The sequence below is a fragment of the Myotis brandtii genome, unplaced genomic scaffold, assembly GCF_000412655.1.
Source record: "Myotis brandtii unplaced genomic scaffold, ASM41265v1 scaffold82, whole genome shotgun sequence".
Lineage (NCBI taxonomy): Eukaryota > Metazoa > Chordata > Mammalia > Chiroptera > Vespertilionidae > Myotis > Myotis brandtii.
The window spans coordinates 5,642,251-5,656,255 of record NW_005371324.1 but is presented as its reverse complement, the minus strand read 5'-3'; the positions used below and the strand labels follow the sequence as shown (position 1 = coordinate 5,656,255).

General features: G+C 38.5%; 1 protein-coding gene across 1 annotated transcript in view; it reads right to left on the bottom strand.

The window, feature by feature from the left end:
• NAV3 (neuron navigator 3) overlaps positions 1 to 14,005 on the bottom strand; it is an 832,279-nt gene that overhangs the window by 571,888 nt on the left and 246,386 nt on the right. The window contains exon 2 of the mRNA XM_014531666.1: positions 12,925 to 13,328. Within this exon, the coding sequence (XP_014387152.1) occupies positions 12,925 to 12,996 (72 nt within the window). The 5' untranslated portion in view covers positions 12,997 to 13,328. The remainder of the gene's footprint in view (positions 1 to 12,924; positions 13,329 to 14,005) is intronic.

Below are 14,005 nucleotides of genomic sequence, written 5' to 3'. Positions count from 1 at the left end.
TTGATGCACTGTGCATTTAAAAAAATCATTGCATATGAATATGCTTAGTGGGCCACTAATTAGGTACAGTAGTTGTCTCCCATTTTTCTGTGGCTTCACTTTCCACAGTTTCAGTTACCTGTGGTCAACTGTGCTCTGAAAATACTAAATGAAAAATTCCAGAAACAATTCATAAGTTTTTAACTGTGCACCATTCTGAGTAGCATAATGAAAACTTGTAATGCCCTGCTCAGGACATGAATCATCCCTTTGTTACTGTTATTTATCTCTTACTGTGTCTAACTTATAAATTAAACTTTATCATAGGTATGTATGCATAGAAAAAAGCATAGTATATATTGCAGCGGTTCTCAACCTGTGGGGGTCGAACGACCATTTGAAGGTCGAACGACCCTTTCACAGGGGTTGCCTAAGACCATCGGAAAACACATATAAAATTACATATTGTTTTTGTGATTAATCACTATGCTTTAATTATGTTCAATTTGTAACAATGAAAATACATCCTGCATTTCAGATATTTACATTATGATTCATAACAGTAGCAACATTACAGTTATGAAGTAGTAACAAAAATAATTTTATGGTTGGGTCACAACATGAGGAACTGTATTTAAAGGACCAGAAGGTTGAGAACCACTGCCCCAAAGCAATGTGGAAATCATTGCATCAGCTTATAATTATATACAAAATTTTACAGAGGAAGTAAATTGAGACATTAATAACAAAGTTCATATTGTTTTTAAATTTTAACTCTAAATCTTTCACAGTGTTAGAGAATAACATATACATGCAAGGTGTTATCAGTTGTTTACAAACATTACAATTTGCCAATACCAGGAACTGTTAAGAGATAAGCCCTCTTACCGAGATAGCCTGAGCTAAAATTACTACACTGCACCTAATAAAGTTGCTTAATCAAGCAGCCGGTAACAGTTTCTCCTTTTAATGAAAAACATAAAGTATAAAATTGACTACCAGCAGCAAAATGTGACAAGCAAGCAGAATTCATGTGGCTTCAGTCACACCCTTCAGAAGAGTGAGCCTAGCCTCAGAACTGGATATGCACATTTCCATTAGTACCCTATAGCTATTAGCAGGTGTGAAAGCACGAGCATTAGAAAAATGCGATGCTGGTAAATGTAGCATCATTTAAAAATATGCATCCCAGCAGAACATCAAAAGGGCCACTTACACAGAACACTATTCTCATCTTCATTCCACACCAGACAAATCAAACGTACTGTACATTAGGTTCAAAGATGGACACATATCCACTTTATTTTTTTAACATCCCCTTAAATATGATGTGGATATGCCCTAAAATGGCTAGCGATCCTACCTCTGGGACAGGCCTGCTTCTCATTCGCATCCACAATGCAAGCAAATTCTGAATGTGAATGTGGTCCAACAGGACATCCTGCCTCACTACAGGAGTGCACGGAGGTCTCACGTACCTGCATGTACTCACATGTGTCACTGGCACAGCCAGGAGACCAGGTAGCCAAGCGTTATGCCTCATCTGGCGGCTGGTGGGCTGGAAAAACTGAGAAGCTGAGATGGAGTGTGGCCCTACCTGTGTGGATTGACGCTTTCCTCTGTATAGTCTACCAAACCTACATGTGACCTGTGTTCCTTACAACATATGCCCCTAACAGTTAAATGAAGCTTCCTAATACGATTTAGTGAAATCAATCACCTTTAACAAGATAAGACAGAGAACCTGCAACCTAAGTTCCCAAATGTGACACTTTAAATGTGACCAAACCAGGTTGAATGACAACAAAAAACAGCAGTTTCTCAAATCTGCTCATTGTTCACACCTTTTCAAAATCATGTTGGGAGCAGCTCTTGACAAACATTTGCTTAAAGGAAGTATATCATACTCAGACTCATGTAGTATAAAAGTTTAATGGAAAAACTAGAAAAGCTGCTATTCATGCATATCCTTCAGATTCTTAGCAAAGCATTAATAAATTAGATGTTTTTTAAGAAAGAAATAATCTGATATGTAATTTCCATACACAGAGAAAACATGCTAAACATAGGTAGATAAAAATGTAATATGAAACTATAGACCACTAAGCAAAATAAAAATATGCTATCTGGTGAGTTCTCTAACCTTGGGCAAGCCTGTAACTAGACTGGACATAAAGAATATACTCTACAGGTCCGTAGAATTATGAGGGTGGACAGAGATGCAAGAAAAAGTGCTTTGTAAACTACAGATTGCTATTCAAATATGAGTAGGGGCCTAACCAACTTTGTTATGCAAGGGGGAGGTGATGGGTATATATGGATAAACTCATTAGTAATGCAGTTAACACAGTAAAATGTATTACCGTTACCCACCAGAGAGCACTGGTAGGCACTCCATAAATGCACAAATATACACTGAATTCGGTCAAAATATTGTATCATTTAAGTCTTTATTCCATTCTTAAATTGATCATTTCTATCTTCAAACAAAATATTATGCTAGCCCTGGCTGGAGTGGATAGAGCGTTGGCTTGTGGACTGAAGGGTCCCGGGGTCGATTCTGGTCAAGGGCACATGCTTGGGTCCTGGGCTCCATCCCCAGTGGGAGGCATGCAGGAGATAGCCAATCAGTGATTCCCTCTCATCATTGATGTTTCTATCTCTCTCTCCCTTCCTATCTGGAATCAATGAAAATATATTTAAAAATATATTTTATGCTAAATATAATGTATGCTACCTTAAGATGATTATTACTAACCTGAATCTACTAACCTCCATATCTACCTCTAAAAAACAGATTTATGGAAACTTGGTTAGCTAACTGGAAGATAGCAAGCATAGAGTCTACTGAATATACTGTAGAACATTCCTAGCCAAGAAGTACATCCTTTGGGCAAAAACACTCACCAAAAATTGCTTCTCAACAGGCAATATAATACCGCACATTTTATATACTTTTTAACCAGTTACACTGTCCAGAGTAATATATGCGAGGAAGTATTTATAAAAGACAGTTTATTCTATGAAATATAAAAAAAATTGTTCATGAATAATTATTCAAAAACTGATAGAAGGTATTTATTTTTTATTGCATAAATGCTTGCAACTGACATCTCCATATTCAAATTGGAGCACAATCATCATGCTCCTCTATAAAATATACAAATGATTGAAAATATGAAATTTATTTTTAAGTCAAGGGAAAATGAATACATATGGAATGGAGTGCTAAAATTTATTTTTAAGATACTTATTGAAAATTGTGTGTGTACTTCCCATATATATCACGCAGGAAAGACCGCTTAGGATCCTGAGCCCATTGAAAAAACTATTTACTTTGTGAAGCTATTAGCAATCCTGAGTCAGTCTCCCTTAATTCCTCTAAAATTCTCAAAGTTGCATTGAGGAGAAGGCTAAAGCTGAGACGTAAGGCAGAAAACCTACAGATATACTACTAGACTGCAAATACCTTCAAAGTAAGCATCACATCTTTTTAAGGTGTTCCCTCATGTTGTTTTATACATATTTTCAAGCACACAGAAATGTTGAAAGAATTTCACAGTCAACACACATACCAACCACTAGACATTATAATTAACATTTCACAATGTACGATTTATGATACATCTTTACTCATACAATTTTTACCTTCTCAATCTCACTGTGGAAATAATGGAGAGAAGGCATGTTTCGGTTAATGCGTTTAGAATTTTCCCCATGTTCAATGTTCTTTTACTCCTCTTGAAGACGGAAACATAACTCATAGTAATACTTAGGATTTAGAAAGTAAATTTTTATTTAAAATGTGCCATAAATTAAGGACAACTTTGTACTTGTCAACATGTCATGGCCAGAAAATATTTTGGGTGAGCAAATTTGTTATCCTAAGGCAAGTAAGGCCTTTGAACTCACAAACTTTTCTAACTGGCTCTAAGTTTGAGCTAGTGCCCTGTGGTTGATTTTATAGTGATATGTTAAGATTAAATATCCTGAGCACCAACTATCCGGTGACTGCAGGAAACAGGCAAGTTGGGCCTTGGTCTCAGATGAACCATTAACACCAAGTTCAACCTAAGTCAGGAGAGAATGCTCAGACAGACCACAGGGAAATTATGCCCTGGGGCTTGGGTGGATAATCCAGGACTGGTTGGTTGGTTCTAGCGCATGTGCATGTGCACGCGCGTGTGTGTGTGTGTGTGTGTGTGTGTGTGTGTGTTTTGGAGCTAAGCTGTAAGTCATTCAGCACCAGCCTCACAGGAAGTCATGAGGAGAGTAACACTTCTGCCCCTTTAGCTCCCATCTGCGTGCCCCCCCGCCCCTCCCCCCCGCAGGACAGAGCACATCCAACTCTTCATTCACCCCCAATAGCTATCAGTTATTGCATGTTTCCTAGGCACCAGCCTTATTCCAAATGCAATATATATATAATTGCTCTCAATACTCCCATTTGAAGAAATAACACAAATGAGAAAAGTAGGAGAAGACAAGTTGAGTAATTTGACATAGTGCCTGAGCCAAAAATCAAACTCAGGCAGCCTTATTCTAAATTTTTTGCTATTAGCTCTTTACTGCATTACTTTTTTATTAAATCTTCCAAAAGACGTTAGTAGCCTGATTGGTCAGGTGATGAGTGAAATCATGGCCATGTTTTATTACTGGACAGTGTTTCTTTCTGCTAACGGTGTGGGCATCACCATTTTTCTCCATTGTGTTGCTCATTTTGTGATAAGCCCACCCAGCAGGGTCCTCCTCTTTGGGCAGGCTTTCTCTGTCCATCTTCATCCACACAACTAATTTGATGAGTATTTTCAGGTCTGTTCAGTGGAGCAGTGATTCTACTTCGAGAAACAAGAAAACCCATATTTGGCTTCTGGACCTAAGGCACCATGCACAGCGCCTCTGAGCTGATCTATTTTAGGAGAGTATGGGAGCATTTATATACACCCTCTTTTTATAATGCTAGTCCTTTGTTCCCATCTACTCATTGTTTTGGGGTATATATAGCTCCTCAGCAGGAACCCCAGAGAAAAAGAGGAGTGAATAGGAGGATTTCACATAAAACCCACCTCAAACCCCAAGCACCAATGATATCATCCTTGCATTTTGTTCACATTTAGTGAATGGGGTGATGCAGGAGATGGAAAGAGGTGCTGACAGCTCCTTCAGCAACTGCTTGGGACAATTTCAGCTGCAAAGGTCACCAACAATGGGGTGGGAATGGGTGGTAGCAGCAGCTGTCCCATGAGTGAGTCACCTTTCTGCTGAGTGTTTATAAGGCAGGCTCAGTCATGCTGTATAAGTGTTGATATTGTCATCTGTCTCAGTATGTACTTAGAATATCCAACAATAAAATAGAAATAAATGAAAAGGATAGAATTCTTAAAAATTTTAATTCCAAAGAGCTATGTTAACATAGAATCCAACACTAGCTGTTTGGAACAAATATACTGTGTGGATTCTAGAATCCTATTTAATAAAAGAGTAATATGCAAATTAACTGTACTCCATCACTCTGTCACAAAGATGGTGGCGCCCAGTCCCCTCAGCCCCGCCGCTGAAGTGTCCAGGCCTGTTGGCCAGGCAGGTGGCAGGGGAGGCAGGGGGGCGGAGGTTGAGCCGGCGAAGGGAGGGGGATAGGGGTCCCCTGCCCAGGCCTAAGGCCTTGGCCAGAGGCCTTAGGCCTGGGAAGGGGCGGAGCCGGTGATTGGAGGAGGTCAGGGCAGAGCTGGTGATGGGAGGGGGCTGGGGCAGAGCCGGTGATCAGAGGGGGCAGAGGTGGAGCCAGCTCCAAGGGGAGCAGGGAGTGGGCCTAAGCCATCAGTAGGACATCCCCTGAGGGCTCCCAGTATGTGAGAGTGGGCAGGCTGGGCTGAGGGACCACCCCCCGTCCCAGTGCACAAATTTCACGCACCAGGCCCCCTAGTTATAGATATAGAATGTCTTAGTTTAGGTTTTCCCAGAGCAGACCCTGAAACAATGATTCAATTGCAAGTAATTTGCTTGGTTGTTGATTCCTGGAAATAAGTGGAAGGGAATCAGGAAGGGACACAGAAACCTGAAGATGGAAAATAAAGGGCATTTTACTGCAACAGAGGGTAACTAAGTTTCATCCCACTGCAGAGCTCCCAGACACAGGTCTCTGGGGCAGTGCTTCTAAGGACTACTGCGCATGGAGTGCCAGGGGATCTTGTTAAAATTCACATTCTGACTCAGTAGGTTTAGTGGAGGGCCCGAGCCTCTGCATTACTTCTATGCTCCCAGTTAAGAATGATGCTGCTGCTCCTCACAGCAAGACACTTTGAAGATCAAAGATATCAATGGATTTCTGCTTATTTCTCATTCAAAATTTCTAAGTTTACACATAAAATTGAAAAAATTTCTTACAGTCACTGTTTTCACAAAATGAATCAGCTTTGTTTCATGTATCTCTTACCCCAGGACTGCATATTCATTGCATATCATCAGTCTTGGGGACATTTGCTCAGTCCCTATGTAAGGATGATGCAAAACATCCTGCCCACCCTGTCCTAGAGCTATTAAACCAGGTGGCTCTGCTCACCAGCAGGTAGCCTGCTCTCCACAGAAACAAGTCAGGCACGCCAGCCATGCCCAACACGTCTCTGACTCTTTCTCTGCTTACACACCTGATCCTGCTCCCCACTCCAGGCCAGTGCCAACTCCTATGCTGACTCTGTGATCAGTCTCAGACGTTGGAAATGAGCAGAGGCCTGTTTCCCTGGTGCTGACACTAAGCACTCTCTAGGGGTGCCTTCGCACACGTTCCCAGGTTTCCTCACGTGGCTGCCTCAGAGTAAGCATTGTGGAATCTCAGTCCAGCTGGTTACACTCACCTGGAACCTCAAGGGAGGCAACAGGACATGGTGGAACCATTGTTTAAAATGATGGTGCTGTGTTGAAATTATGTATTTATATAGTCAAATGGAGAAATGTCCCAGCCCCTTTGAAACACAGTTTTAAAGAGAAATTGACAGTGATATGATTGCCATTCAAAACAGGCCACAAAATAGTACAATATTTGCTTTAATATATGTATATATATGTATATATATATGATATAAATATATAAAATCAAATGATGTATGATAGAGCATACCAGTACATTAGTGTATCCCAAGTTTTCTGCATTGCGTATGTACACAGTTTTCATTATAATTTAGAAGGAAAAATTAATCTCAGTAATTCCTTTATGAAATTATAAAATCCAGGAGAGCACATGTGTTAATACCAAGACAGAGGAAGATATTAAAGAAAAGACAGGAATTAAAACTTACTAAACCTTAATGGTAGAAATCATTATTATCACTGTCACCATAATGAATGAAAAGTAATAACATTAATAACATAATCACAGTTTAAATATCCTGCCTTCAAATGTTCAAAACATATATCACATAACTGAAGTATCATGTATCTTCAGCCTATTTATCTATATGAAGATTACGTGGTCATTATATCTCAGTGGTTCTCAACCTGTGGGTCACGACCCCTTTGGGGGTCGAATGACCCTTTCACAGGGGTCGCCTAAATACATCCTGCATATCAGATATTTACATTATGATTCATAACAGTAGCAAAATTACAGTTATGAGGTAGCAACGAAAATAATTTTATGGTTGGGGGTCACCACAACATGAGGAACTGTATTAAAGGGTCGCAGCATTAGGAAGGTTGAGAACCACGGTTATCTGTTGACCTCTTAAATCCACCAGTCATGAAAAAGAATATGATCTAGTTTAGAACAAAGGAGTAGGAACATGAAGCATCGTATATGTACTCACGTATCTATTTCTAGTTCTTTCTGTTCTCCCAAGCCTGTTTACACTGAAAATGATTGCACCAGGAGCAGAAAGGCAAATGGCCATACAAACGTTCAGAAGTCTGTTTGAGACCTGCCTATCCAAATTCAGATCTGAGAGAGAAGTTTCCAGAATCACTTCTGAGCAGAAAAAGAGCACACCTATTCTAATTTACCCCTAGAGAACTCCAGGTAATGTGGCCCCGAGACGGCTGTTTGCAGCATCCTTTTATGAAAAACAACAGGACACAGGGAGAAATTAGGGGCAGTCTCAACTGGCATCACAGTACATCACAACTCCAGTACCAGCTTCTTTGTGAACTTGACATTCATATTTGTGTTTGAACATGTATTCCAGATTTGTATAACAACATTGCAGAATGGCTGCTCAATGTATTTCAGAAATTAAAAGTGTGGATAATCAGTACTGGATGACTAACCAATTTTGTTGAAACCCCCAGACAACCCATTCCTCTTAGCTGTCATGCTTCAGGATCGGATGATTAATAAATGATGTGGTTTTGCTTCAGAAACCTCATCCCCCCTCGTGGTCCTTTTAACATATCTCATACACACGAACAATAAAGAAGTCAGGCAGATTTATAAAAATAAAGCACCATTTAATGAGGCCATCCTTCAAGAAGATCAAAGAATGAAAGGGCTGAATCGATCCTAAGCCTTCTCCATTTTCATGATTTATCTTCATATTTTCTCTTAAGAAGACAGATCTTTAATCAGTTTCCAACATAAACAATTTCAAGTAATTCTCAACACCTGTGAGAATGATCCCACTATATTTCTTGACTCTTACATGATACTATTTTACCAGCACCACAAGAAAATGCAACACATGTAGTTTAAATTAAAAGAACCAGCATATTAAAAAATAGTAAAATAAGAATTTTGCCACCTTTAAATTGATAAATTGCTTTTACTCAGTAAAAACAAAACAATCAAACAAACAAACAAACAAAAAAAATGAAACTGGCCTAACACAGGTATATATACATAGGCACCTGCACCACATTACTGTTTCAGGTCAACTGAAAAAAATAAGAACAAACTTAGTCTGTGTGAATAGATACTGATGAAGAACTCACTGTTATTTACAGTTATTTCTTTATCCAACTTTCTGCTTAAACTTAATTTTAAGTCTGCCATATCACAGGGCCACCCTTAAAATAAGAGTCTTTCTTCATATTATCATCTACTTTTCTATTAATACAATCATTGCTCTCATGGTTACATGACTTTCCACATTTCAAACAGTCTCCTTCACTGTACCCAGAGTGTGTCATTTCTGAAATAACTATCATCTCTTAGCAAGACAAACATGGTATGTTAGAACTCATCTTGAGCTTCTTGCTTGGCAGTGTGAAAATATAATGCTGACTAACTAACATTATAAAAGACATGATTTTAGAAAGTGAAAAAAACAACAAAACGGAGATGGCATTAATTTTAGACCTTTCCATAAAAGTAAATATCTCTATGTAGATGCAATAATGATGTTCACCCTTTCTGGTTAGATACCACAGAAACAAAATAATTCTAACAGGCCACCAAGTATTTATTGCATGATCACTGCTATAATTTCAAAATGCGTATCCCACTGTCCTCTTAGTAGTGCTAATAAATTGTTGACTATGACGAATGCTTTGGTTTAATACACAAAATATTTGTGGAGCAATAAAGCAGTGCCCCAAGGCTGTCTGAACTGCAAACTGCCTGCAATTAGACTGACAGCAAAGTCTACTGAGCTCTGCTTTTCCGTTCAAGGTCACAATTAATTATATCATAGTGACATTTGTGCCTATTGAGCTTTCACTGTCCTGGGGGCTTTTGCAGAAATCATCCCTCAAAGCAATAAAATTAGTGGAAAGTAATATACCAACCTCACTGGCATCACTGAGCAAACAAGGATCAAAAGGTCAGTTTTCAAAAATAAGACACATTATGAGCATACAGGAGCTCTGAGATGCTATGACAAGCCCAGAAGCTGAACGTCAAGAACAGGAATATCCCATCAGGGCTAAAAGCAACCGGAAGTCCTGCTGATAAAAATCACAGGAATCAAAAGTGCAAATGAATTCCACCTCACCCTATGCTAATCCACGTTGATTTGAGAGTCTTAGGGGGTATTCTCAACTTCTAGAACACCCACACCTCTGGTTTATCCATAGTGAAGAGCACTTCAGATAGGACTTGTGGATATGATACCTGTTAACTAGGTTTTCCTCTGTTCAAATTTTGTAAGGTAAGGAGGCATTATTTTTAAAAAGCCCCAAAAGTCACACATACTTTTACCAGTAAATGCTTTAATGTTGAAATATATATACACATACACACACATATATATATATTCAACATATATATTCTTTTTTTTAGAGTGTGTGTGTATATATTCTTGAGCAACTTAATTATTTTTATAGGAACAACTCTCTTATGGGAGTAAAAGCAGCTTTTACCTTTGTAGGAAGAAACTTTCTTAATGAATGGGAAAGGAGCAAGCATCAGCCAGTATATAGTAAGCACTCCATAAATGACGTCTTCCCTGACATTCACCTACTCACTGCAGTAGAACACATACTCACAAACTCACATGCTCAGTGTCCTAACAGTTTCTACTTAGAAGCAGAGAATAAGTACAAATCCACACATTATAAATTAAGAACAAAGCTAGCAAGCTATTGTAGACTGAACAAGAAATCAGTTAGTTGTGCAGTGTTCAAAATAGGAGGGTATGTTGAAGTCAATTCAATGCATCTTTTTTTTTAAATATCTGCTGTATATCAAACAAACACTGTGGGGGGAAAACACATTTTTCAGTAATACCACAATGATACTTCACCTCTGGATTGTCTCGAGTTAGAATAAATGTAGTTTATTTCACTGATGTGCAACACTGTGCCTGTTAAATTAATTTATCATGAAAGACTACAAGCGCTTGAAGTAATTACATGAATGAACTTATAACCTTGACTGGCATGTGTGGTGGCAGGGCTCTGCCCAGAGCTTAGTCTACAAAGATTTATGATGCTATATTTCATTTTCTTCCATAAGACAAACTCACAAATCTGTCACTGAAACTAGATGTTGCTGCTGACCCTTAATAAATGTGCATCTTAAGTATTGATCAACTGATCAATTAGTATCTGGGTTTCAGGCTTAGTCAGTGTGAATACTGATATCAATTGGGTGGCCAGGAATTCATTACAACCCCATTTTCCATCTTGCTACTGCTCATTGTTAATGTCCACTCCTCCCCCATCTCCCTACCTACTACATGGAAGCCACAGAGAAATGGGATCCTCTTGTCCCCTAATACCAAGTTGGTCTTTTTAATTTTCCCACAGTATCACGGCTCTGCATAATTTGTCTAAAGTCTATTGCTATTCTTAGGAGCTGAACAGTCCTTTGTGAATTGGCCTGGGAAAGTAAGTATCATCATAGACCATTGTTTAAAGTTCTATACAAGGAATTTTCAGAATAACTTTTACAATTCATCTCATTCTTCAGCTTGCAATCCCTCTATGTTTGCAGAAAATATCTCTTATTCCGAAAATGAAAAAAAAAAACACCTACAAAGGTACTTTTCTTTCCTGTGAGAAAAGCAGAATTTCTATCAAAAATTGGAACTGGTAATATTAATTGCTTACCTATTACCAACTTCCCTCTTCTTTCACCCAATGCAGTAGGCAAATTGCCATCAGAATTAAGGATATTTTAAGAATGTGGATAGAGAAAAATAATTAAATGGCTCCTCAGTAGTTAAGAAACTACAGAGCAGGCTTTCAATGGAAATGTATCTTGCCATCTCTTTTGGATTAACACCATTAGTGCCAGCAGGAAAAAAAAAATGCTGGCCGCTTGAAACACGAGTATTCTTGGTAACACTTATTTGTGTAGAAATTTATATCCACATTAATGTGAAAATTGATTCCAGCCATTTGGATTTTATAGTACTTAGTATTTTCTGAGATTTACTTATACTATAGGTAAACCCAATGAATGAACCCAATTGGACATAAATAATCCATCCATTTTTGCCTGAATTGGTGCAAAGGAATCACTGTGGCCCCTATTCTGGTGGCATTGGTCAAATTAATAAGCTATTGACTCTGTATGGTCTCTTGTAAATTCACCTCCAGAACTGTGAAAGAGCTAGCTGTCTTCTGAGAGTACACAGTGACTACTAAAATAATATCTAACACAGAGACAAAAATAAACCTTAATCAGGCCACTCAGGCCCAGGTCTAACAAAAAAATCTCCTTTCTATTATCTCGTTCTACCTTGCCTTTGTGCCTTGGCCACCAGGTCCCCACACACCTCTCCTGTATTAATGGAGTCAATGAAAGATAATGCATTTCATCATGAGAGGGCTTTCTCTCCTGGCACCATCTCTGACCCTTCTGATAAGTGCTCTCTAGATGGGTCTCACAATAGTGCTGTAGTTTAGCAGGTAAGAGTTTCTAAAAAGATAGAAAATGAGGCTTTGAGTGCAACCCTTAGTATTCAATTCCAGCTTCTTACTCAGAAATCTCTAAAACCATTTTTAAAAACATATTAGCACAGTGCTTGCTTGATATTTTCCACTAATTCCTTCAACATCACACTTGAAGAGTCAGATCACAGTTGCCTCATGACTCTCTTCCCAGGCCAGCTGTAAAAATGAGAAGGCTTACATTGAAGTTCCCCAGGGACACGAAACTGGAGAATTTCAAATGCCAACTATGGCACCTAATGGCAGGAAGGCAGGTGTTCTCTTTTGGGGAGAGCTCTAACTTGCTCCATGACCCAGAGATGCCCCATGAAGCAGACCTCTCCCTGGATCTCAGAAAACTGTTCACATGAGGTCAGGACAATCAGCAGGTCACCAGAAGTCAAGTGTAAGAGAGCAAAGTGGAATCCTCTGCTAACCTATTGGACAGATTCATTCAGAAGATCAGAAACAAAACCAACTGCTAATGAAATCCAGACCCATAGTAACACTTGGCTATATGGCAGGATTTACTCCCATGAAGTGATATGTTATTTTATCTCCTAAAACACATTCATTTTCAATTTAAAAAATTCTCTTCAAACATAAACAAAAAGGAGCAAGTGAAAGGAAATGTACTTGTGTTACCTTCTTCTGATCTTCTAGCTTGTGGCTCACTGGATTCTTCCCATGTCTGTTCATCTCTGAAGATAAATCCATCACATTAGGTTTCCGCCCTTCAAAATGGAATCTCTTCAAAACAGCAGCAAACTAATCCAAGATGCAATCGCTAGGAAAACACCGGCACGCCACATTTCCCATCACACACCGTTGCTGAACTTCATCAACTCCAAGGAACGATGAAAAAATCCATTGAGTGAATGGAAAAAATGAATTTTGCAATTTACTCCCAGGACTTTCCAAATCAACATATCGTTTCTAAATGCTGACGTCTCAAAAGCACAATGTTCCTCCTGGAATTTTAACTCCAACTGCTATCTTTTTCTTTCTTCACAGTTTTCCATTTTGAAAATTACACAGTTCCTATAAACCTGTGATAAAATAAGCACACAGTTAATTCTCCCCCATCACTTATAGTACAATTAATACAAAATCTTATCTCAAAAGTCCAATTTAGAAAAAAAAAAAGACATTCATTATAGCCCACATAAAAGCAATAGCAAATGAAAGGCATTATTTTCACCCCTTTAAAATACCAATTATAATTTCTGAACCAAAACAGAATATTAAAACCAAGGATTCAAAGCACATTGAAGCTAACAATCAACAGGGAATACACATACACTCATCCAGCATGTATACTAGTATACGCTGCCTAGTTCCACTCACTAATTATAGCATTCATAGAACCACAGAATTTAGAAAACAGCCCAATAAAACTAGACATGGTGCTACAGTGACTTTTTTCATAAATAATTTCATTTAAACTTCAAAATCAATCTATAAAATGGTTATTATTACTCCATTTTAAGATGCTATTGAGAAGTGAATTTTTGTAAATCAAATAAGTAGTAAATAACAGAGTTAGAATTCAGATACCTTTGAATCTAAAGCCCTTATTTTGTTCCAGACATACCTGTCTCAATTCATATTACATATTTTATCTGCAGGATACCATAAATGAGTTTGTCAAGAACCTTGCTGAATTAAGAATGCAGGAGGTTGCCCAGCTGGCATGGCTCAGTAGTTGAGCATCAATCTATGAACC